The 24519-nt window shown below is 43.2% G+C and overlaps 1 protein-coding gene across 5 annotated transcripts in view; it reads right to left on the bottom strand.

The window, feature by feature from the left end:
- Positions 1-21780, bottom strand: part of psen2 (presenilin 2) — a 37863-nt gene extending 16083 nt beyond the window's left edge. Inside the window, exons 1-7 of one of the 5 annotated variants that reach the window (XM_072250938.1) lie at positions 21577-21780; positions 18128-18311; positions 14670-14896; positions 13023-13164; positions 4155-4222; positions 3839-4059; positions 2455-2553 (exon numbers count right to left, since the gene is read on the bottom strand). In XM_072250938.1, the coding sequence (XP_072107039.1) occupies positions 2455-2553; positions 3839-4059; positions 4155-4222; positions 13023-13164; positions 14670-14896; positions 18128-18259 (889 nt within the window). In that variant the 5' untranslated portion in view covers positions 18260-18311; positions 21577-21780. Of the gene's footprint in view, positions 1-2454; positions 2554-3838; positions 4060-4154; positions 4223-13022; positions 13165-14669; positions 14897-18127; positions 18312-20979; positions 21106-21477; positions 21502-21576 lie in introns of those variants that run through there. The other 4 variants (XM_072250914.1, XM_072250931.1, XM_072250925.1 and 1 more) reach the window with 4 other exon arrangements.
- Between the last annotated feature and the right edge of the window lie 2739 nt (positions 21781-24519).

The raw sequence follows: 24519 nt of genomic DNA, 5'->3' as shown, positions 1-24519 counted from the left end.
CCGGAGCTGAAGTTGGGTGCACTTCCTGCAGATGTAGTCATCAAGGAGACTGCCAGATACCCTGATATCCCACATCTCACAGGAGGAGCATTTCACTGCTTGAACGACCATCCCGCCTACACTTGTTATACCTCTTAACTTCTCAAGCTTAAGCTCTAGCCTCTGCCTATTCTCACCGGAGCCTGACCACTCTAACACTAACCCACTCCAACAATGGCTGCTCTGCTTCCCTTCACTTTATTGGTCTCTGCTGAGTGTGTAAAAGACTGCGATGATTGCAGCCTGCCAAAAAATTCCGAAAGGCCTCAATTTCTTTTTAAATCTCGCGCTGCCTCACCAACAAATACCCTCTCATGATGATGCTTGGTTTACGATTCCGTGTGTCCTCTGCACCTACACATCTGAGATGCTGCTGCAAACAAGTTTTTCATGGTGCCTATACCTTACTGTTCTTGTGAACATGACAATAAACTTGACTTCACTCTATCTTGACCGCCAACACTGTGTGCATTTTACACATTCTCGCTGTGACCATATGGGTTCCCCCAGATGTTTGGCTTTCCTGTTCGGTAAGTTAATTTGCCACAGTACATTGCCCGTAATGTGTAGCCAAGTGGCAGAATCTAGGGAGACATAAGAGTAGAATTAGGCCTTTCCATCATGGCTGATTTATTACTCCTCTCCACCTGTTCTTCTAATCAGTCTAGGTCCTTCCACAGTCTCCATTCTTCCTCAACACTACCAGCCCCTCAACCTATCTTCGTATTGCCTGCAACCTTGGCCACAAAGCCAACAATTCTGTCATCCAAATCATTGACATGTGGGCAGAATACAACGGGATTAGTGTAAATGGGCAACTGAGAGGCAGCATGGACTCAGTGGGCCATTGAAGCTGCTTCTGTCTCCCCGTAACCTTTGACACTATTACTAATCAAGAACCTATCAACCTCTGCTTTAAATATACCCAATGATTTAGCCTCCAGAGCTATCTGTTGCAATGAATTCCACATACTCACCCACTGGCTAAATAAATTCTTCCTCATCTCTGTTCTAAAAGGATGTCCCTGAGACCATTTGGGAGGCTAGAGTCCCCTCTTGGAAACATCCTCTCCACATCACTACACCTTGGCCTTTCAATATTCAATAATTTTCAATGAAATCCCCCCTCATTCTTCCAAACTACAGCGAGTACAGACCCAGAGCCATCAAACAGTACTTATACGTTAACTCTGTCATTCTCAGAATCATTCTCATTACCCTCACCGAACCCTCTCCAATGGCCATTCTTTCTTTGATACAAAACTGCTCACAATATTCCAAGTGCGGTCTGACCAATGCCTTATTAAAGCCTAGCATTACATCCTTGCTTTTATATTCTAGTCCTCTTGAAGTACAGTGCAGTAAATGTTCTTCATTATTTTTAATCTATTTGTGGTAATATTACTTTGTGTCGTGTGTGTGAGTTGTATGTCCTGTGTGGTGCATCTGGGTCTGGAGAAACGCTGTTTCGTTTGGCAATATGCCTATCTACGGTTCAGTGACAGTAAACCAAACTTGAATGTGACCTCGATGAATGCTAACATTGCATTTGCCTTCCTTACCACCAACTCAACCTGCAAGTTAACCTTTAGGGAATCCTGCACAAGAACTCCCTTGTCCCTTTGAACCATCAATTTCTGAATGTGCTGTTAGTTTCGAAAATAGTCTATGCCTTTATTGCTTCTACCAAAGTGTACGACGATACATTTCCCTACACTATGCTCCACCTGCCACCTCTCCACCCATTCTTCTAATCAGTCTAAGTCCTTCCACAGACTCTATTCTTCCTCAACACTACCAGCCCCTCAACCGATCTTCGTATTGCCTGCAACCTTCGCCACAAAGCCAACCATTCTGTCATCCAGATCATTGACATGTGGGCAGAATACAACGGGATTAGTGTAAATGGGCAACTGAGAGGCAGCATGGACTCGGTGGGCCATTGGAGCTGCTTCTGTCTTGGATGACTGTCACACTATGACACATTATGACACCAATGTTTAACAAATTGATATTCCCAACATCCGTTATCATGCCTAAGAGGAGCTGCTACTCTTCTATGCACTTACCTGAGTCCCACCAATCCGCTCCATTACTATCACACTGTTCCCCACAGAACCTTACTTCCCCCAATTCCACCTCTTCTAGTTTGCATAGGACAGAGAGGTAGTGTGGCAAGAGACAGACAGATTTTTGCACAGCAGAGGAATTAAGGGTTATGGAGAACAAGTGTGTAGGTCAGATAGATCAGCCACGATCTTAATGAATGGCAGATAAGCTCGATGGGACAGATGGCCAACTCCTGTTCCTGTTTCTTATGTTTTTATTATCCCGTTAGTGACCGCAACCTTCCCCAAGTCTGCGAATTTTCCTTTAACAACCAAGTATGAACAAGAAAATCAAAAGTGGACTTACATGAATATATCAAGGCTGGGAATATTGGTTCATTCCTCTCCTGGGCCGTCTCCACGAGGACCCTCAGGGGCCCTTTCGGGCACAGCACTGCGATAAGATCTGAAGTAAAACAGTAACCATCTAGCATCATTGTGCTTGTGACCAGCACCTGCAATTATGTGGCTTAAAGGCTATTGCTGACAATGGCCTCGTCACATTCCTAGATGCTAACCTATTGTTGGTACAATCTACTACTCAGCCTGCAATTGGTTACAGAAACTGCACTGCAGCGGACAGGAAGGCTCCACAGCGGGTAGTCAAAGATGCCCAACGCATCCGCCTGCCCGCCATCGAGGGCATAGATACAGAAAGGTGGCAGAAAAAGAGCCGTAACATCACAAAGGATCCCACCACCCTGCTCAAGATCTGTTTGTCCCACTCCCATCAGGAAGGAGGGCTACATAGCATCCACAACAGGACAACAAACTCAAAAACAGTTACTTTCGCCAAGCAGTGAGGTCCACCCACTAACCCACACTTCCACACCCCCAACCACCACTACTTTATCATTTCCTGTCAGTCACCTTATGCACAGACACTCCTGTGCCTACCATCACTTTATGGACGTAGAATCAATCTATGTATATAAGCTATCTTACGTATTTATATTTATTGTGTTCCTTGTGTTTTTTTTTTGTCCTGCATCAGATCTGGAGTAACAATTTCTTTTCCACTTGTTTACTGGAAACGACAGTGAGCTACCTTGAATCATGAAGACATTAAATTAGCAATGAAGTCTTAAATTTATAGAGCACTTCACACCGAGCATTCACAGCAGTGCTGGGGGAACAATACAGCAGCAGTTCATACAATTGCTTTGCAGTGCCAGGAATCACCGGTCGGTGTTCGATTCCTGCCGCCGTCTGTGAGGTTTCATACATTCTCCCCGTGACCACATGGGTTTCACCCAAGTGCCCGGTTTCCCCCCACATTCCAGAGACATATGGGTTCGGGCAGGGGTCGGCAAACATTTTGCCTCTGTGAGCCAGATCTGGCCCGCGGGCCGTAGGTTGCCTACCCCTGGGTTAGGGTTATTAAACTGTGGGCACGCCACGTTGATGCTGGAAGCCTGGCGACACTTGTGGGCTGCCCCTAGCACATCCTCGGACTGAGTTGGTCATTGACACATTTCACTGTATGTTTTGATGTACATGTAACCAATAAAGCCAATCATTCTTTATTCTTTCCTTACTACACATACTTTCTGTCCATTCCTGGCTCTTTGCTCTTGTGAACTCTGCCTGAAACTACCCTAATTGAAGCATTAATTAAACGCTAGGCAGTGTTGATGTTACAATGCAATTTCAAAAGCTGAGAGCTACATCACGGAGGATGGCACACATACCGTATACAGATATTGCACCGAGAATGACCCAGGCTGACCACTCGGGAAGGTACTTAATGAAGACCAGGGCCATCAGTGCACTGATCATGATGAGGTAAGCCTGCTGCAGCTGCAGGGGACCCTTCCAGTGGATGCAGATCATTCCGACAACGCCGAAGTTCCAAATGATGAGAATCAGGGTCGGGTAGTCCATGGCCACATTGTACGTCTTAAACACTTCACTGCGTGGGAAAACAGGTCTGACTGTTATTACAGGAACCTACACCAAACTGCAAAAACTGAGTTGAAAAAAAAAAGGCAGAAGGCAAATACTTACCCTAGGTATATATAGCTGAAGAGAAAAAGTAACAGCAGAGAGGAGAGGATCAACCAGCCGTGAATAAACTGGAAGACACAAGCACTGTGGTTAGTCAGCAGTCCAATGTTACCTCTGTTGTTAACGTCATAAGACACAAGAGAAAAATTGCTCTTATAAAGACATAAGTGTGGTCTGACCAATGCTTTATAAAGCCTCACACTTTTTAAACCCAGGTGGATTGTCACAAGGTCAAATTTCAACCATACCATATCTTCTTTCTTTTTAAATCTTTTTATTGAATAAGTACACAGAAGGTAAGCCATATAGGCACCAATACACTGTGAGAATATAATATATTACAGGAAATATTAATACAGAAAAAAATTAATACAAACAGTGCAATTTAAACATAAAATAACAAGGTAATATAATAGTATACTAATTTTTAAGTATATCAATAGAAAAAGAAAAAAAAAAACCCAAAAAAACCCACCGTGCAACTAAACTAAAAAGCAAAGCAAAGCGATGGGCTAACTAGGAAACAGGTAGAGTTAAAGTACTTAAAATCACGTCCTCAAACCCGACCTCCATTAAAAAGTTAAAAATAAAAACAAGAAGGGAATATAAATATGGACCGAGAGAAAAAAAATTACATTAAATGAAAATGTTGAATAAAAGATCTCCAGGTCTGATCGAATTTAACTGAAGAATCATAAAGATTCTAATTTTCTCCAAATTTAAACATAATATCGTCTGGGAAAACCAAAAAAACGTAGTTGGAGCATTAGTCTCTTTTCAATGTTGTAAAATACATCTTTTCGCCATTAAAGTAAGAAATGCAATCATTCTACAGGCTGAAGGACAAAGATTACTGGAAATTTTAGGTAATCCAAAGATAGCAGTAATAGGATGAGGAGAGATATCTATATTCAATACCTTTGAGATAATATTAAAAATGTTTCTCCAAAAAGTTTCCAGAGTAGGACAGGACCAAAACATATGAGTTAAAGAGGCTATCTGCCCCGGACATCTATCACAAAAAGGATTAATATGAGAATAGAAACGAGCTAATTTATCTTTGGACATACATGCTCTATGGACAACTTTAAATTGAATTAGGGAATGTTTAGCACAGATAGAGGAAGTATTGACTAGTTGTAAAATCTGCACCCAGTCATCCGCCGAAATAATAAAGCCCAATTCCTGTTCCCAATCTGACCTGATCTTATCAAATGGAACTTTCCTAAGTTTCATAATAATATTATAAATAATAGCCGTTGCACCTTTCTGACATGGATTAAGGTTAATTATAGTATCTAAAATATATGTAGGAGGGAGCATTGGGAAGGAAGAAAGTATAGTACTTAGGAAATTTCTAACTTGGAGATATCTAAAAAATGTATTCTTGGTAAACTATATTTATTAGATAATTGTTCAAAAGACATAAGGGAACCATCTAAAAATAAATCCAAAAACCGTGAAATACCCTTAGTCTTCCAAATTTGAAAAGCACGATCCGTGAAGGAGGGAGGAAAAAATATGTTACCTAAAATAGGGATCGCTAGCCCAAATTGGTTAAGATCAAAAAATTTTCTGAATTGAAACCAAATACGTAAGGTATACTTAACTATCGGGTTACAGACCTGTTTGTGGCGTTTCAAATCAAAAGGAAGAGAAGAACCTAAAATGGAGCCAAGTGCATAACCTTGAAGCAGATTGTAATTCCAATGCTACCCATTTAGGAATGGATAGTGTATCCCGGTCAAGTAACCAAAATTTCATGTGTCAAATATTAATTGCCCAATAATAGAATCTAAAGTTAGGTAATGCTAAATCTCCATCTCTCTTAGCTTTCTGCAAATGTATTTTACCCAGTCTCGGGTTTTTATTTTGCCAAATAAATGAAGAGATTTTAGAGTCAACTTTATCAAAAAAAGATTTTGGAACAAAAATCGGTAATGCCTGAAATATATATAAAAAATTTGGCAGAATAAACATCTTAACTGCATTAATACGACCGATCAAAGTTAAATATAATGGAGACCATTTAAATGAAAGTTGAGTAATATGATCAATTAAGGGTAAAAAAATTAGTCTTAAATAGATCTTTGTGTTTACAAGTAATTTTAATCCCAAGATATGAAAAATAGTTATTAATCAATTTAAACGGAAGGTTATGATACAAGGGAAGTTGCTTATTAATCGGGAAAAGTTCACTCTTACTGAGATTTAACTTGTAACCAGAAAAGAGACTAAATTATGCTAATAAATCTAAAGCAGCAGTGATAGATTTTTGAGGATTAAAAATATATAAAAGTAAGTCATCAGCATAAAGTGATACTTTATGAGACTTTAAGCCCCGAGTTATCCCAATAATATTTGGAGATTCTCGAATAGCAATTGCAAGAGGTTCTAATGCAATGTCAAATAATAAAGGACTAAGAGGGCAACCTTGTCTAGTACCTCGAGAAAGAGGGAAAAAGGGTGAACTTAAAGAGTTAGTATGAACTGAGGCCATAGGAGAATGATATACAATTTAATCCAGGATATAAATTTTGAGCTAAAATTAAACATTTCAAGCACCTTAAATAAGTAAGGCCATTCTACTCTGTCAAAGGCTTTTTCAGCATCTAAAGAAATAACGCACTCAGGAACATTTTGTAAAGGAGTATAAACAATATTTAAGAGTGTGCGAATGTTATAGAAAGAGTAACGACCTTTAATAAAACCCGTTTGGTCTTCCGAAATAATATAAGGAAGTGCTTTTTCTAATCTGTTTGCTAATAATTTAGAAAAAATTTTAGAATCAACATTTAATAAAGATATTGGTCTATAAGATGCACATTGAGCAGGATCTTTATCCTTCTTTAATATTAGAGAAATTGACGCTCTACAGAAGGATTCGGGAAGTTTACCAAGTTTTAATGAAGCCTCCAGAACCCTAAAAAACCAAGGGATTACTGAAGGTGCAAAAAATTTATAAAATCCTGCGGTAAACCCATCAGGGCCAGGAGCTTTCCCCAGGTTCATAGAAAAGATAACATTCTTAATCTCATCAGTGGTAATGGGAGTATCTAGCATAGAGGATATATCCTGTGAAATCTTAGGGAAATCTAGGTTATCTAAAAAGTCATTCATATATTTAGAGTCTCGTAAGGACTCTGATTGATATAAGGAGGAATAAAAATCAAAAAAGGCTTGATTAATCTCAGCATGATCAAGTATCAGTTGATCATTTTGATTATAAATCTGATTAATTTGAAATTTAGTATAATTAGTCTTCAACTGATTAGCCAACAGTTTACCAACTTTGTCACTATGTACATAAAATTCACTTCTTGTTTTCTTTAATTGATTTACAATTGAGGACGAAAGTAATAAACTGTGTTCCATTTGAAGTTCAGTTCTTTGTTTATACAACTCCTCAAAGGGAGCTGTAACATATTTCTCATCAATTTCCTTAATCTTGTCCACAATAACCAGTTCCTCCTGCTTCAGCTTCTTCCACAAAGCAGCAGAATACGAGATAATCTGACCACGAATATAAGCTTTAAAAGTATCCCAAAGGATGTTCATAGAAATATCTGTATAGTTGATTGTAAAAAAAAGATCGATCTGTTCATTCATAAAGTTAACAAAGTCTGAGTCCTGAAGCAACAGCAAATTAAAACGCCATTGTCTATTATTTTGTGTATTGGCCTGAATTTTAATAGAAAGCTTAAGTGGAGCATGATCCGAAATGGTTATAGAGTCATAATCACATTTAACCACTGAAGAAATAAGACCAGAGTCAATAAAAAAATAATCAATTCTTGAATAGGAATGGTGAACATGTGAAAAAAAGAAAAATCCTGAGGATGCAAAAAACGCCAAATGTCCGTCGACCCAGAATCAGAGAGGAATGAGTTAATCAAAGTCGCAGATTTATTGGTTAAGGTCCGTAAAGGAGCCGAACGGTCCAAAACTGGAGATAAACAAGTATTAAGATTTCCGCCCCAGATCAGTGAAAACTCATTCAAATTCGGGAACAGATTAAATAGTGATTTATAAAATTCCAGACAGTCCATATTGGGAGCATAAATGTTAACCAAAACTACCTTTTTATTAAAGAGTAGACCACTAACCAATAAAAATCTACCATTCAGATCAGAAATAATATCATGTTGTACAAAAGTAACTGAGGGGTCTATAAAAATAGAGACACCTCAAATCTTAGCGTTCGAGTTCGAATGAAACTGCTGACCCTTCCAAAATTTGAAAAAAACGTAGTCTGTCCCCCCTCCGCACATGGGTCTCTTGTAAAAATAGAACATGTGCTTTAAGTCTCCGGAATACTTTAAAAACTTTTTTCCTTTTAATTGGATGATTAAGACCATTAGTATTCCAAGAGACAAAATTAATAATAGACTCCATAAACCCTAAAGTCAACCCGCAAAAAAAAGGATTGACAATAGGTTCGACCCACGAACCCGGAAAGGGAACAGAACAAACAAGAGATAACGGGAAGGAGAACGCAACCAATGCTTCGGTAATATAAGTAGCCCAAGAAGAAAAAAACTAAAAAGTGAAGCCCCTCCCACCATCCCCCACCCCAAAGCTAAATCTAAAGCAGACCAGCCAGAAAGAAGCAAGCACTAAGACTACCCCCATGACTTCCGATAGACGCTCACTAAAAAATTGTAAGTATAAAAAAAATCAGCTAGAGTTATAAAACAGTAAAGGAATAAAAAAAAAGTAGACCAATTAAGACAAACATGATATAATACAAAGAAAAAGTCAGTAAATATAAAGAAAACCGTAACGAACAACAGACCCTATGATTAAACAAAAAAAAAGAAATGAGATAATTAACATAAACTAATTAGGAAAAACTACAAAAAGTACATTTGAAAACTACAAAGTTTAAGGCCTCAAAGGAAATACGTGAAATGATGCTGAGGGAATAACCACCCAGAGTCTCCAGGGAAAAAGAAAGGAATGATGCAGTTGAGAAAAAGTTTGGCAACCATATTAATTAACCAAAAATAAATTTTTCTGCCCATTTAAAGCAAAAAAAATTAAACCCAACAGATTAACAGCCTCTGATCAAACGGAGATAATTAAAAATTACGATTAAGATGTTGAAGGTGAAAATTGATCCAAGTAACTCTGGGCATCCGATGGAGAATCAAAAAAACGGAGAGCCCCATCAGGCGTGCGAATCTTTAAACATGCAGGGTAAAGCAGCAGTGGTTTTAAATCCATCTTGTAGAGTTCCAACATCACAGATCTGTAACGAACACGCTGATCCCAAATCTGTTTACTGAAGTCTTCCACGAACCGAAAATGAAGATCCGAAAAATCAATGTAACCTTTAGGTCGAGCGAATCGAAGCAATTTCTCCTTGTCTTGAAAGTAATGAAATCGTAAAATGACATGTCGAGGTTTATCTGACTTAGACGAACATGATGGAACTCTGTGAGCCCGATCCAATAAAGGTGGTTGGTCAGGAAATACGGGAGGAAATGTATCTTTTAAAAGTTGAGAAAAGAACTTTATAGGGTTGTCAGATTCAGCAGCTTCACAAATACCAATAATTCGAATATTCTGCCGTCACATTCTAGATTCTAAGTCAGAGTTTTTAAAAGTCAGAAAGTCAAGTTTTTTCTTCATTACAGTAATTGTTTCTTCAATTTTCCCCATCTTGAGTTCATTTTGTTGCGTGGATTTTTGAAGATTAAATATAGCAGACTGATGTTCCGTGATAGATGTTTGCATTTTATCGATTGCATCGGCAATTTTCTGGAGATTAATTGAAATTTCCTCACAAATCAGCTCAGTTATAGAGGTTGAAATTTCCCTTTGAATTAGATCCGATATAGCTTTCAAAGTTAACGGTGGTTCAGTCGGAGGAAGATCAGTACCTTTCGGTCTAACTGAAGGTTTGCCGTCTTTCCCATTTTTCCCGTTATTAGACATAGCAGACCGTAAAAGCATCCGAATATCAAAAAACACAATTTGTTTCAAAGTATTATAAAAGTCGATGCCTTAATGGTTAGTTTAAATATAGTTGATCATAGGAAAAAAACTCAGAGGTAATGGAGCGAGTCAAGAACACGACTTCACTCCATGAGCTCTACCGGAAGTCTCCAACCATACCATATCTTAACATGATTTTATCATACTAATCGCAGATCAGGAAAACTTGCTTTCCTCACAAATTGACGTTGTCCCTAAGTTATTTAGAGCTAATGGAGTTCTGTCACTCTTGCAATGCAAGAAAAGACACAGCCAGTTTTTGCAAACACAAGTCCCTCATAATAATTAAACAATCTGTTTTATGATATTGATTAAAGGATAAATATGGTCACTCTGAACTGGGTGAGAACTTGTTCTTCATCAAGTTTGTGGAATGGGATGCTCTCTGTCCAAGGGAGACCTGTCTACATTTAATTCCTCTGAGAAATGGCAGCCACAACAAAGCATCTCTCTCTCTGGAATTCTCTATCTCTACCTCTCTCTAACCCACCCCTCCCCACATCTCCCCTCTACCCCTCCCCTCCCTCTCTACCCCACACCCTCTCACTACCTCTCCCTCCCCTCTCTACCTCTCCCCCAACCCCCCTCCCTCTCCCCATTCCCCTTCTACCTCACCCCCTTTGTCCCTCTCCACCTCTCTCCCTCCCCTCTCCCTCTCCTCCTCCCCTCTCCCTTCCCTCCCTACCTCTCCTCCCCCTCTCTCCCTACCTTTCCCCTCCACCACTATCTCTCTGCCTCTCTCCACCTCTTCCATCCCCCTCTCTCACCATCCCCTCTTGCCCTACCTCTCTGCCTCCCCCTCACCCCATCCCCTCTCTCTACCTCTTCACCTCCCCCTCTCACCTCATCCCCTCTTCCCCACCCCTTCTCTCTGTACCTCTCCTCGCCCCCCTCTCCCTACCTCTCCCCTCCCTCCCTCTCCCCTCTCTCTCCCTACCTCTCCCCTCCCTCCCCCTCTCTCCCTACCTCTCCCCTCTCCCCCCTCCCCCCTCTCCCCTACCTCTCCCCCATCCCGTCTCCCTCTGTTTTTCTGCTAAGTATTAGCCTACATCAAATGCCAAAATCTCAGCACTGAGACCACTTTCCAAATAAGCAAGTGAAAAGCTGCCACTGAGCCAACGTTGACAACTGCAAAATACTCGTATTAATGGAAGTTGTCCCTTCTTTTCTTCTTGCTGTTAGTGTTTTGTGGTCTGGGTGCTTGACACCTGTGGCTGGAGAGTTATGTGCGAGCTTCTCTTTATACAGGGAGACAAACCTTGTTACAGACACAAAATGCTGGAGGAACTCAGCAGGCCAGCCAGCATCCATGGAAAAAAGTACAGGGTTTTGGGCCTTGACCTTTTGGCAGGACAGAACACCTTGTCTGGAGCTGGACTGCATCATGTAAAGGAGTCTGTAGAAGCAGAAATGAAAGACTAAATCTCCTTTATTGCATTTGCTGTACCTAATAAAGGGGCCACTGAGTGTATGTTTGTGATCTTCTGCTGCTGTAGCCCATCCACTTCAAGATTTAACATGTGGTATGTTTAGAGATGCTCTTCTGCACATCACTGTTGTAACACGTGGTTATCTGAGTTAGTGTTACCTTCTTAGAACACAGAAACATAGGAAACCTACAGCACAATACAGGCCTTTCAGCCCACAATGCTGTGCCGAACATGTCCTTACCTTAGAAATTACTAGGCTTACCCATAGCCCTCTATTTTTCTAAGCTCCATGTACCTATCCAGGAGTCTCTTAAAAAACCCTATTGTATCTGCCTCCACCACCATCGCCGGCAGCCCATTCCACGCACTCACCACTCTCTGCATAAAAAAAACTTACCCTGACAGCTCTTCTGTACCTGCTTCCAAGCACCTTAAAACTGTGCCCTCTTGTGCTAGCCATTTCAGCCCTGGGAAAAAGCCTCTGACTATTCACATGGTCAATGCCTCTCATCACCTTATACACCTCTATCAGGGCACCTATCATCCTCCGTCACTCCAAGGAGAAAAGGCCGAGTTCACTCAACCTATTCTCATAAGGCATGCTCCCCAATCCAGGCAACATCCTTGTAAATCCCCTCTGCACCCTTTCTATACTTTCCACATTCTTCCTGTAGTGAGGCGACCAGAACTGAGCACAGTACTCCAAGTGGGGTCTGACCAGGGTCCTATATAGCTGCAACATTACCTCTCGGCTCTTAAACTCAATCCCACGGTTGATGAAGGCCAATGCACTGTATGCCTTCTTAACCACACAGTCAACCTGCGCAGCAGCTTTGAGTGTCCTATGGACTCGGACCCCAAGATCCCTCTGATCCTCCACACTGCCAAGAGTCTTACCATTAATGCTATATTCTGCCATCATATTTGACCTCCCAAAATGAACCACTTCACATTTATCCGGGTTGAACTCCATTCTTGTCAGCTTGAACTTAAACATTAGCTCAGCCTGCCAAGCCCACATCCCTTAAAAATGGATTTTAGAAATGTGGGCTTGTGGGGTTTGTCCCAAAGTATTGTATAGTTCTGTTCCCATTTGCTGAGCTCCCAGCCCTGGACTGAGGAATGGCTTGACTTTTCTTATGATTTGTTTATCTGCAATACTGCTTAACGTGGGTTTCCTCCGGATGCTCCAGTTTCCTCCCTCATACAGGTTTGTAAGATGTCGGCATGTTATGTTGCTACTGGAAGCACACCAACACATGCTGCCCTCAGCACATCCTCGGACTGTGTTGATTGTTGGAACAAACAACACATTTTACTGTATGTTTTCACGTACAAGTGACAAATAAAGCTGTTTATGAAAAGGTGAGGCATACCGAACTTAATTAGTTTCACTAATTTGAATTTATTACACAAACAGAAATTCAAAACCTCCTACCTTGTAACATCGATATTTGTAAAGAAAGACAAGAAGTATTGTCATTATGACAATAACGCTGATCATGATCAAAGTGTTAAGGATAGAGTTAAGAAGCCGCTGTCCAACCGAGTCAGTATCTTCTGTGAATGGGGTGTAAATTCTGTGGGAATACAAGTCAAAAATACTTAATGTATTTCCAATATTTATAATTAGTCACAGATGTATTTGGATATCATCTTTAACTTTGCACTTACAATGTAATAAAAACACCCCAAGGCACTTTATGGGAACATTATCCAACAGGAAGTAAACAAGCTAGTGTTCTAGTGCAATCACAACAACTTGGAGCTGAATGTCCTCAGAACAGTGAGGATGCATATCAACTTCAGGAGAATTGTTTCCCCTCTCCACCCACTCATCACCAATGACTTTACAGTTAGCATCATTTCTGGCGAATAAAGTTGGTCCTTGATAAACAGATATCATGACAGTCAGTGAAAAAGCGTAGTTTTAGCAAGTGTCATGGAGGGAGGAAAGAGATGTAGAGAGCTCGAGTGTTTTTGGGCAGCAGTTGCTAAGACTGAGGGTTCCACATCAGTGACGGAATGGAAAGCATCATCCAGATTCAGAACACAAAATAATCTGCAGATGCTGGGGTCAAAGAAACACAGGCGATTCTGCAGATGTTGGAAGTCCAGAGCAACACACACAAAATGCAGGAGGGACTCAGCAGGTCAGGCAGCATCTACGGAGAGGAAAAAACAGTCGCCGGTTCAGGCCGAGACCCTTCTTCAGGACTGGAAAGGAAGGGGGAAGACGACAGAATAAAGAGGTGGAGGGGAGGGAAAGGAATACAAGCTGGCTGTGATGGGCGAAACCAGGTGAGGGGGTGGAGAGGTGAGATGAAGTGAGATCATAGGAGAGTGGAGCACAGGATTAGGCCCTTCGGCCCATGGTGTCCTGCTGAACCAATTAAATTAGTAATCAAACTAATCCCCTTTGCCCACATAATGTTTATCCATTCTCCTCATGTCCCCAATGTATCTGCCTCCAGCACCATACCAGGACAGTGCATTCCAGGCACCCACCCCTCAATCTCTGTGTCAAAAACATGCCTTCACATTTCCTTCGGAGAAGCTGGGAGGCGTTAGGTGGAAGAGTTCAAGGGTTGAAGGAGGAATCTGACAGGCAAGGACAGTGGACCATGGGAAAAAGGGGAGGAAGAGGGGCACCAGAGGGAAGTGATGGGCAGATGAGGAGGAAATGGGTAAAAGGGGAGCCAAAATGGAAAAGAGAAAAGGGGAAGTGGGAGAAATCATACCAGAAGTTAAAGGCTCATGCCAGGTTCAGAGGCATTAAATCTCTACATTACCAATTTAAACCAGAAGACTACTCTGACGATAGAACTTGACTCAAAATATGTCAATCATGAGTTGCAGTGCAATGAGTTTACATCCCAGCCCTGTCCTGCCAGTGTACCTAGGGAATGCTGCCCTGCCAAAGGGGCAGATCTATTAAACTGCACTCTGCAATGCCAGTGAGAGTGAGAACATGGGTGGAACACAAACTGCAGCACAGACCACTTGCCACGTGGCAGGTTTCTACGCTGAGAAGGCTAATCCTCAAACTGCCCGGCTGCAAGTGGGTGCCGCGCAAGGCACTTACAGCTGGCCATCCTTCCTTGTGTAAAAGCTGACAGACTTGATCGTCACCACCACCACGGCCATGCACAGGGTGACTGGTACAAACAGCATGATGACGTGCTTGGCTCCATACTTCAGGATCAGCTCCTCCTCCTCTTCCTCCTCACCTTCCCCGCCCGCCTCTCTGCCGGAGGTGCCGGCGCCCGAACCTCGGCTCCCGTCCGCGGGGTGACTGGCAGAGGATCTGCACTGCAGGGGTCAGAGAGCACAAGATAATCGGAATTGGAGTTGGTTTATTATTGTCACATATACCATCATACAGTGATCAGCTTGTCTTGCATACCACTCAGACAGTTCAGATCATTACACAGCGCACTGAAAGGAGAATTATTATCGTAGCGCCATCATGGACACGTCTCTCCATCATCGAGGACATCTATGAAAGACGATGTCTTGAGAAGGCGCCGTCCATCATCAAGCACCCTCACCCTCCAGGGCGTTCCCTCTTTTCATTACTACAATCGGGGAGGAGGTACAGGGAGGCCCTGCCTGAAGACAGAAAGTTTTAGGGACAGCTTCTTCCCCTCCGCCAACAGATTTCTGATCGGTCCATGAACCCATCGACGCTACCTCACTACTGCACTCTCCTGTTTGCACCCCTTTTTATATGGTCTTATTTATAGTGTTTTTTATGTTTCGCTCTGTACTGCTGCCACAAGACAACAAACTTCATAACACATCCGGGTTGCCCTTAAGGCATTTGTTTGACTTTGTTGGGTCTACGCTTTAAATGATTTGTTTGTAACTATTTTCTAGTTAAAGTTAAGGTTGATAATTAAGTTACAGTATAACAAAGGTAAATTCACTGTCTATGGTATATCGCGGCATGTGATGACGTCACCTCTGGTTCGCCGCGTCTTACGTGTAACTTCCGGTTCGGAGAAGGTGTGAAGGCGGGTGCCATGCGTGCAGCATGATCGTGAAGAGCTACGTGTCTACCCACAAAGAAACATTATAGAAGCAGCACCGTAAGTTCATAAGAATGTATTTGGAGTAAAAATATTAAGGCGGTTTCTGTTAAGAAAGCAGTGGTTGGGGCGGCGCGTGTGTTGGCTTTTCAATTTCAAACGCGGGGTGGGCTCGAGCCCGATGGTAGTTTGACATGACCCCCTCACCCGCTACTCAGGGTGGCTGGAGACATTCGCTAAAAGAAGAGAGCACGCATGGTCTCCAGATTGAAACAGACACTGTATATGTTTGTATTTTTATATCAACAGTTTTCACCATACGATGCTAATGTGGAAGAGTGAACAGTAAATGGTTAACCTTACTACGACTCTGTCTTCATTGGCTCCGGTTTAACTTGGTGTTTAGTCAGAGTTTCAACACACTGCACGGGAACACTACAACATCAGTGTTAAGAAACCTGATTCTGATTCTGGGAAGTAGCGAGTAAAAGCTTTCAACGTGCCGTCATCTTGCATCAATCTTCTATTCTTTTTTGTTTCCATATATTTCTCAATATGCATCACCAGTCTGTGATTTGTGTCTTAGAAATTAAAAATGCCATTGTATTTGAACCACAAGCTACCTCCAACTCCTAAGAATGGACCAGTGACTTAGACCTCCCGCCTCGGAACCTTACACACGTGTGGGAGAAGGTTGTAAAGATGGGTCATAGCTGGAGAATGGGCACTGGACACACGGACCCTCTTCTGCGTGTGGATTCCAGAATTGGCTTGCCCATGGAAGTCAGTGGGTGGCAGTAGATGGAGCATATTCTGCCTGGAGGTCGGTGGTCAGTGGTGTTCCACAGGGAACCCTGCTCTTTGTTATTTTTACAGATGACTTGCATGAGGAAGTGGAAGGTTGGGTTAGTAAGTTTGCAGATGACCCAGAGATGGGTGGTGTTGTGGATAGCAGTGTAGAAGGTCAACGTAAGTTACAGCAGGGGACAGAGACAGGATGCAGAGCTGTGTTGAGAAATACAGATCAAATTCAACCAGGGAAAGTGTGAAGTGATACAATTTGGAAGGTCAAACTTAAAGATGGAGTACAGGGCTAATGGCAGAATTCTCAGCGGTGTGGAGGGACAGAGGGATCTTGGGGATCCATAGATCCTTCAAAGTTGGTGCACTAGTTGACAGGCTGGTTAAGAAGGTGCGTACAGTATGTTGGCCTTCATTAGTCAGGGGATTGAGTTCAAGAGCTATGAGGTAATGTTGCAGATCTATAAAGCTAGTCAGACCGCACTTGGAGTATTGTGTTAATTTCTGGTCGCCTCATTATCAGAAGGATGTGGAGGTTTTTGAAAGAGTGCAGAGGAGACTGCTGCCTGGATTAGAGAGCATGTCTCATGTGGAAAGCTTCAGCCAGCTAGGCCTTTTCCCTTTGCAGCGAAGGAGAAGGAGAGGTGACTTGGTAGCAGGGTATAAGATTATACGAGGCACAGATAGAGTGGTCAGCCAGTGCCTTTTACCCCAGGGGCAGTGATGACTTATATCAGAGGACATCCTGTTACGATGAGTAGAGCAAGATTTGGGGGGGGGGATGTCAGAGGTAGGTTTTTTTTTTTGCACAGAGAGTGATAGATGCCTGGAATGCACTGCCAGGGGTGGTAACAGAAGCAGATACATTAGGGGTACTGTATTTAAGAGACTCTTAGATAGAGCCATGCATGATAAATAAATCGAGGGCTATGGACTGTGTAGGAGGGAAGGGTTAGATTGATTGTGGTTCATATAGCTCAGCACAATATCATGGGCCAAAGGTACTAAACTATGCCGTACTTTTCTGTGTTCTATATTAAAAGTAGAAACAGTTGAAAACTTCAGCAAGTCAGGCAGAAACAGGTCATTGAGCAGGGACCAGAGGAAAGGTCACCAACTAGAAATGTTAACTCAGTTTCTCTCTCCACAGATGCTGCCCAACCAGCTGAGTGTCTCCACCAACCACAGCATTTTAACTCCAGCCTCTTTCAGCTGCGTGAATACAATGTAATCTGCACAATTCGACGAGGAGCTGTGTAATTCAAGACACTACACATGGTTCAAATGTAATTTCACGTGGCAGCATATCTCACATGTAGTACCTTCATTCCATTTACATTAGATAAAATTAAGATTAGCTTTACTGTATTTGATATCATGTACACCGAAACACGATGAAATGCATCGTTTATGTCAATGGCCAAAACAGTGCATAGTTTCGCCATGCTTCTGGCGCCTATATAGCATGCCCACAAGTTAATAACCCTTAATAATCTGTACATTTTTGGAATGTGGGAGGAAACCAGAGCACCCGGAGGAAACCCACATGGTCAATGTACAAACTCCTTACAGACAGTGGCAGGAATTGAACCTGGGTCTCTGGCAGTGCAGAGCACTGTGCCTACCACTGTGCTACTGTGCTGCTCACTATCGGTGCCTGACGTTTATACTGAGATCAGCCACAGCCCCACAACAGTGTAGCAGCTCTTACCCGGTTCGTCCCCTTGCCGCCAAGGCCATGCCCCCCATCCATCTCCTGGTACGAAGGCATAGTCGAGGCACTGGCTGATATCAGAGCTGTCCGCTCACTGTACTGGTCGTCTTCACTGTCTGATGAAATCATGAACGAGCTTTCTGTAGGGAGCAGTGAGTAATCTCACAGGCACTGGTTAAGGCTGAAACAGAGAAAATACCTATGTTAGGAATTGGTAATGAGTAGTATTATAGAGCCATAGAACACTACAACACAGAAACAGGCCATTTGGCCCATCTAGTCTGTGCTGGGCTATTAATCTACCTAGTCCCATCCAGCTGCACCTGGACCATAGCTCTCCACACTCCTCTTATCCATACAGCTATCCAAAATGTTCTTAAATGTGGAAATCAAATCTGCATCCACCACTTCTCACCACCCTCTAAAAAATTCCCCCTCATGTTCCCCTTAAACATTCTATCTTTCATCCTTAACCCATGACTTTACAATTACATGAAGAGCAAGATTAGCTTTGTTTGTCACACATACATCAAAACGTACAGTCAAATGTATTGTTTGCATCAACGACTAACGCAACTGGGGGCAGCACACAAGTGTCAATATGCTTCCAGCGCCAACATGGTATGCCCAGAACTTACTAACCCTTACTAAACCGTACGTCTTTGGACTATGAAAGGAAACTGGAGCACCCAGAGGAAACCCACGGGGTCACAGGGAGAATGTACAGGCATTGAGCCCCAACCATTGGCGCTATAAAGCGTTAAATAGCCGCTAGGCTACTGTACCGCCATGTTCCAAGGTACAATGGAGGCCTTCGATTTGCAGGCCATCCATACAGAGCATTTCACAAAGTCAGTACATTCACAGGTTAGGGTATGGGAATCCCTTGATGACTATAAAAAGATTAAGAATACTCTTAAAAGGGAAATCAGGAAGGCAAAGAGGAAATACGAGATGGATCCAACATGTATGGTTAAGGAAAATCCCAAGAGTTTCCAAAGCTCTATTGAAGATAGGAGACTCAGAAGAGAATCAGCCCACTGAGAAATCAGCAGGACTGCTGAAGATGTGTTGAGTTTTCAATAAATTTCTCTCCTCAGTGTTTACTGAGGATTTCACTAAAAGTTTCGACAAACGCGTGATAAATAAGTTAATCTGATCTGATCTGGAATGTGAGCGTCTCCAGTACCATCGTGAAAGGGTTATTGGAAGCCACAGTCTTGAACTCATACAATCCACATGAAGGTTTTTCCACAACACTCTTGTGCAGGTTGCTTCAGGAGTGGGATTATCTTTCCAGGTTAGGAAGGCTAATTAATTGGATGGGATCTTACAGCTAGTAGTGGTGCCCTTCTATGGAAGGAAATGGACAGTCGAATTTTCAGATTGAGACCCTTCATCTGGACAAGTCCGGGTGAAGTTCAAGTTTAATTATCATTCAACTATACAGCCAAACAAAACAGCATTACTCCAGGGACCAAGGTGCAAAACACAGTACCAACAGCCACACACAGCACAAGGCACATATAGCGCATATAAGAATGCAAGCACATATATTATTAAAATACATCAACACAAAAAAATATATAGTCTAAGTCCATGAATGCTGCAGCAGTCTGCAGTCGAACACAATGCAGCTTGTCTTCTGCCGAGCAGATACTGGGGAGCAGCACTGACTCCAGCTTGGACGCCGCACCACACCACCTCTGGTGGAGTGCTCCAACTCCAATGTCCCTCTCCAGGGTGGCTGTAAACAGGCGACACCACGGCTTGAGGCCTAATCCTCGCTACAACTGAGGCTGCGCAGCCCCCCCCCCGCCATCTGTCTATAAATCAGTGAGTCAGATTTGCGGCATTCCACAATGCCCAACGGGGTCTTGCATCAAGTCCAGCTCCTTTAGAGCCTCTGCCAACGAGCAACTCGCTGATGGGGTAAACCTGCAGTACTATAAGTTTTTAATTTCCAGCAGGGTCTTGTGATTGTAATAAGTATGTTTAAAAGGGTTTTGACCTGAAATCTCAACAGTCCAATGTCAACTATTTCCACAGGTGCTGCCAGACTCACTGAGTTCCACCAGCATCTTGTCTGCTGCTCCAGATTCCAGAACCTTGTGTTTCCATGAAGCAGGGATACAGCCTGATGATATTACATTGTATCTGGGTAGCCTTTGTGACTGAACAGATTAAAAAGGTCCATATCATGTTGGAATCTCAGAATCATATAGGCAGGGACCATTTAGCCTACTCTAACTGTTCAAAAGACCCATCCAGTTTGTTCCATTCACCCTCCTTATTCCATAACTCTGCAAGGTTTCAAGTTATCCAACTTGTCCAAAAATACTATCATGGACTACCACAGCACAGAAACACACCCTTTGGCCCATCTAGTCCATGCCAAACTATTATTCTGCCTAGTCCCATCGACCTGCCCCTTCATACACCTCCCATTCATATATCTGTCCAAACTTCTCTGAAATGTTACACTCGAAGCCACATTCACCATCTCCCCTGGCAGCTTGCACTACCCTCTGAGTGAAGATCTTCCCCCTCAAGTTCCCCTGACATAATTCACATTTCACCCTTAACCTAGTTCTAGTCCCACCCATTCTTAGTGGGAAAAGCCTATCTATGCCTCTATCAACTCTCCCCTCATTCTCCACGCTCCAGGGTATGAAGTCCGAGCCTGTTCAATCTTTCCCTATAACTCAGGTCAAGTACTGGCAACATCCTTCTAAATTTTCTCTGCACTTTGTCAATCTTATTGATATCTTGGGACCCACTTCCACACCAACCCGTCCAGACTTTGCATCCCAAACCATAACAGCTGATGGGTTGGGGGCGGAGGTTACCGAAACCGGTAGGCAGGCATTCATAGTGTGGGTGCGCACCCGGAGGCTTCATCGAGCGAGATGTATCATCGTCAACCTCGGCTGAGCACTCAACACCCTCGTTATCCAAGGAGAAGTGGATAAACTTCCCCATTCAACTAGCCAGCCAGCTCAAAGGAAGAGGAAATGAAAGGGAGATCTTGGTAAAACCCAGCGAATTCTCTTCCGGATTATTTTGGTATCGAAAATGCTGCTGGATTAAAAAATACTTGAAATCTTGGAGGGTTAAGGGATTATAGGAGAAGGTTCTGGAGATTAACGTCCGGTTCCGAGACAACCGCTAATGACTTGTGTCTGCCGGGCGCCGGAGCATTATTTAAGTAAACCCTTTAAAGTCCCTGCCAGCGGCCGGTTCTCCCGACTGGTCAGAGGGTCAGTGGCGTGGCGCGAACCTGTCGCCTGCCTGCTAGATCCCAAAGGGCACGACTGAAGGACGGAGAACGCTCGACCGGACAGTACCTTGTACCGTCTCACGTCGCTCTGCAAATCACAGCGGGCAGAGGCCTGCGGTGCATTCCAGCCCAGCCCAACCTGTACCCCCCGGCCCTTGATACTTGCCTGGAAGAAGTGCGGAGGCAGCAACGTTGCTGCTTTGACGTCGCTAAATAGCTACAAGCAGGAGGATATTCCACAGGCAAAAAGATCGACTGCAGAGAAGCCGGACGGGGGAGGGCGACGGTAGTCAGCTACTCGGATCAAAACAGAGCGGCAGGACTTTCCCACAAGCCCTACGTCTCATGGGAAGTGTGGTTCCGTGCACGGCGCTTGGTAGTGTGCGGGACAGCGGCCCCCTCGCTTGGCTGCTCGGTGCAACTGTGGGCGAATGCAGAGGCAGCCGCACACTGACTGAAGCATACAGTTCTATTTTTCGAAATATGAACCCTCAATGGACTAACTTAAATCTTATAAAATCAGGAAAAAGTTGTAATATGTCGATTAACTTTCTGCAGAGTGAACTCAATTCCAAAACCAGATTTGCATGATATTGGTATTAGTAACACAAGCGATTCTGCAGATGCTGGAAATCCAGAGTAACATGTCAGGAGTCAAAAGTGAGCGTGGTGCTACTAATGTTCTGAGCTGCGTATATTTCAATGCAAGAAGTATCGTAGGAAAGGCAGATGAGCTCAGAGCGTGAATCTACACCTGGAATTATGATATTGTAGCCATTAGTGAGACTTGGCTGCAGGAGAGGCAAGACTGGCAGCTCAGTGTTCCGTTGTTCAGACGTGACAGAGCGGGAGGGGTGGCATTACTCGTTAGAGAAAATGTCACGGCAGTGCTCAACTCAGTCAGGACAGACTGGAGAACTCCTCTGGTGATGAAGCCATATTCACGTTAGAGGAACAACACCTTATATTCTGCAGATGCTGGAAATTCAAGCAACGCACATCAAAGTTGCTGGTGAACGCAGCAGGCCAGGCAGCATCTCTAGGAAGAGGTACAGTCGACGTTTCAGGCCGAGACCCTTCGTCAGGACTACTGACGAAGGGTCTCGGCCTGAAACGTCCACTGTACCTCTTCCTAGAGATGCTGCCTGGCCGCTGCAGCAACTTTGATGTGTGTTACCTTATATTCTGTCTGGGTAGCTTCCAACCTGATGGCATGAATATTGACTTCTCAAACTTCCACTAATGCCCCACCTCCTCCTCATACCCCATCCGTTATTTATTTATATACACAATTCTTTCTCTCTCTCTCTCTCTCTCTCCTTTTTCTCCCTCTGTCCCTCTCACTATACCCCTTGCCCACCCTCTGGGTTTCTCCCCTCCCCCTTTTCTTTCCTCCTAGGCCTCCTGTCCCATGATCCTCTCATATCCCTTTTGCCAATCACCTGTCCAGCTCTTGGCTCCATCCCTCCCCCTCCTGTCTTCTCCTATCATTTTGGATCTCCCCCTCCCCCTCCCACTTTCAAATCTTTTACTAGCTCTTCTTTCAATTAGTCCTGACGAAGGGTCTCGGCCTGAAACATCGACTGTACCTCTTCCTAGAGATGCTGCCTGGCCTGCTGCGTTCACCAGCAACTTTGATGTGTGTAACTCATCTGGTGAGGTTTTTTTTTGGGTGGAACTGGGAAATAAGAATGGTATGGCTGTGTTAATTGGGCTGTGTTATAGACCACCCTACAATACATGGGAATAAATTTGTAGAGAGATTGCCAACTGTTGCAAGAAACATAAGGTTGTTATAGTAGGTGATTTTAATTTTCCACATATTGACTAGGAACCCCATACTGTAACAGGACTAGATGGAATAGGGTTTGTCAAGTGTGTTCAGGGAAGTTCCCTTCGTTGGTACATAGAAATCCCGACAAGAGGATATGCAATACTTGATCTACCATTAGGGAATGAGCGCAGGTGACAGAAGTTCGTGCAGGGGAACACTTTGCACCGAGTGATCATAATGCCATTAGTTTCAAAGTAAATATGGAAAAAGGTAGGTCAGGTCAGAGGGTTGAGATTCTAAATTGGAGAAAGGCCAGTTTTGATGGAATCAGAAAGGATCTGGCAAGTGTGGATTGGGACAGGCTTTTTACTGCCAAAGGTGTGCTTGGTAAGTGGGAAGCCTTCAAAAGGAAGATTTTGAGAGTACAAAGCTTGTGTGTGCCTGTCAGAATAAAATGTAAAAATAACAGGTTTAGGGAACCTTGGTTTTCAAGAGATATTGAGTTCCTGGTTAAACAAAAAAAGGAGATGCATAGCAGGTATAGGCAGGTAGGAACAAATGAGGTGTTTATGGAGTACAAGAAATGCAAGAGAACACTTAAGAAAGCAATCGGGGGGCTAAAAGAAGGCATGAATTGCCATAGCAGACAAGATGAAGAAGAATCCTATGGGATTCTGTAGATTTATTAAGAGCAAAAGGATTGCAAGGGACAAAAATAGTCCTCTGGAAGATCAGAATGGCAATCCATGTGTGGAGCCAAAAGAGATGGAGGAGATCTTAAATGAATTTTTTGCATCTGTATTTACTTCATGGACCCTGTAGACATTACAGAGGAGGAGGTGTTTGCTATTGTGAGGCAAAGCAGGGTGAATAAATCCCCAGGGCCTGACAAGGTGTTCCCTTGGATCCTTTGGGGGAAAATGGCAGAAGGTGCAGGGGCCCTAGCAGAGATATTTAAATCATCCTTAGTGACAGGTGAGGTACCGGAGGAGTGGAGGATAGCCGATGATGTTCCACTGTTTAAAAAAGGCTCTAAAAACAAACCAGGAAATAAAAGGCCAGTGAGCTTGGCATCTGTAGTGGGAAGGTTATTGGAAGGTATTCTAAGGGACTGGATATATGAGTATTTGGATAGACATGGACTGATTAGGGATGGCCAACATGGCTTCATCTGTGGCAGGTCGTGTCTCACCAAACGTAAAGAGGTTTTTGAGGAAGTTACCAGGAATGTTGTTGAAGGCAAGTCAGTGGAGGTTGTCTACATGGACTTTAGCAAGGCATTTGACAAGGTCCCTCATGGGAGGTCGGTCAAGAAGTTTCAGTTGTTCGGCATCC

The sequence above is a fragment of the Mobula birostris genome, chromosome 2 (genome assembly GCF_030028105.1).
Source record: "Mobula birostris isolate sMobBir1 chromosome 2, sMobBir1.hap1, whole genome shotgun sequence".
In the NCBI taxonomy this organism is placed as follows: Eukaryota; Metazoa; Chordata; class Chondrichthyes; order Myliobatiformes; family Myliobatidae; genus Mobula; species Mobula birostris.
This window is presented reverse-complemented; position numbering and strand designations above follow the sequence as displayed.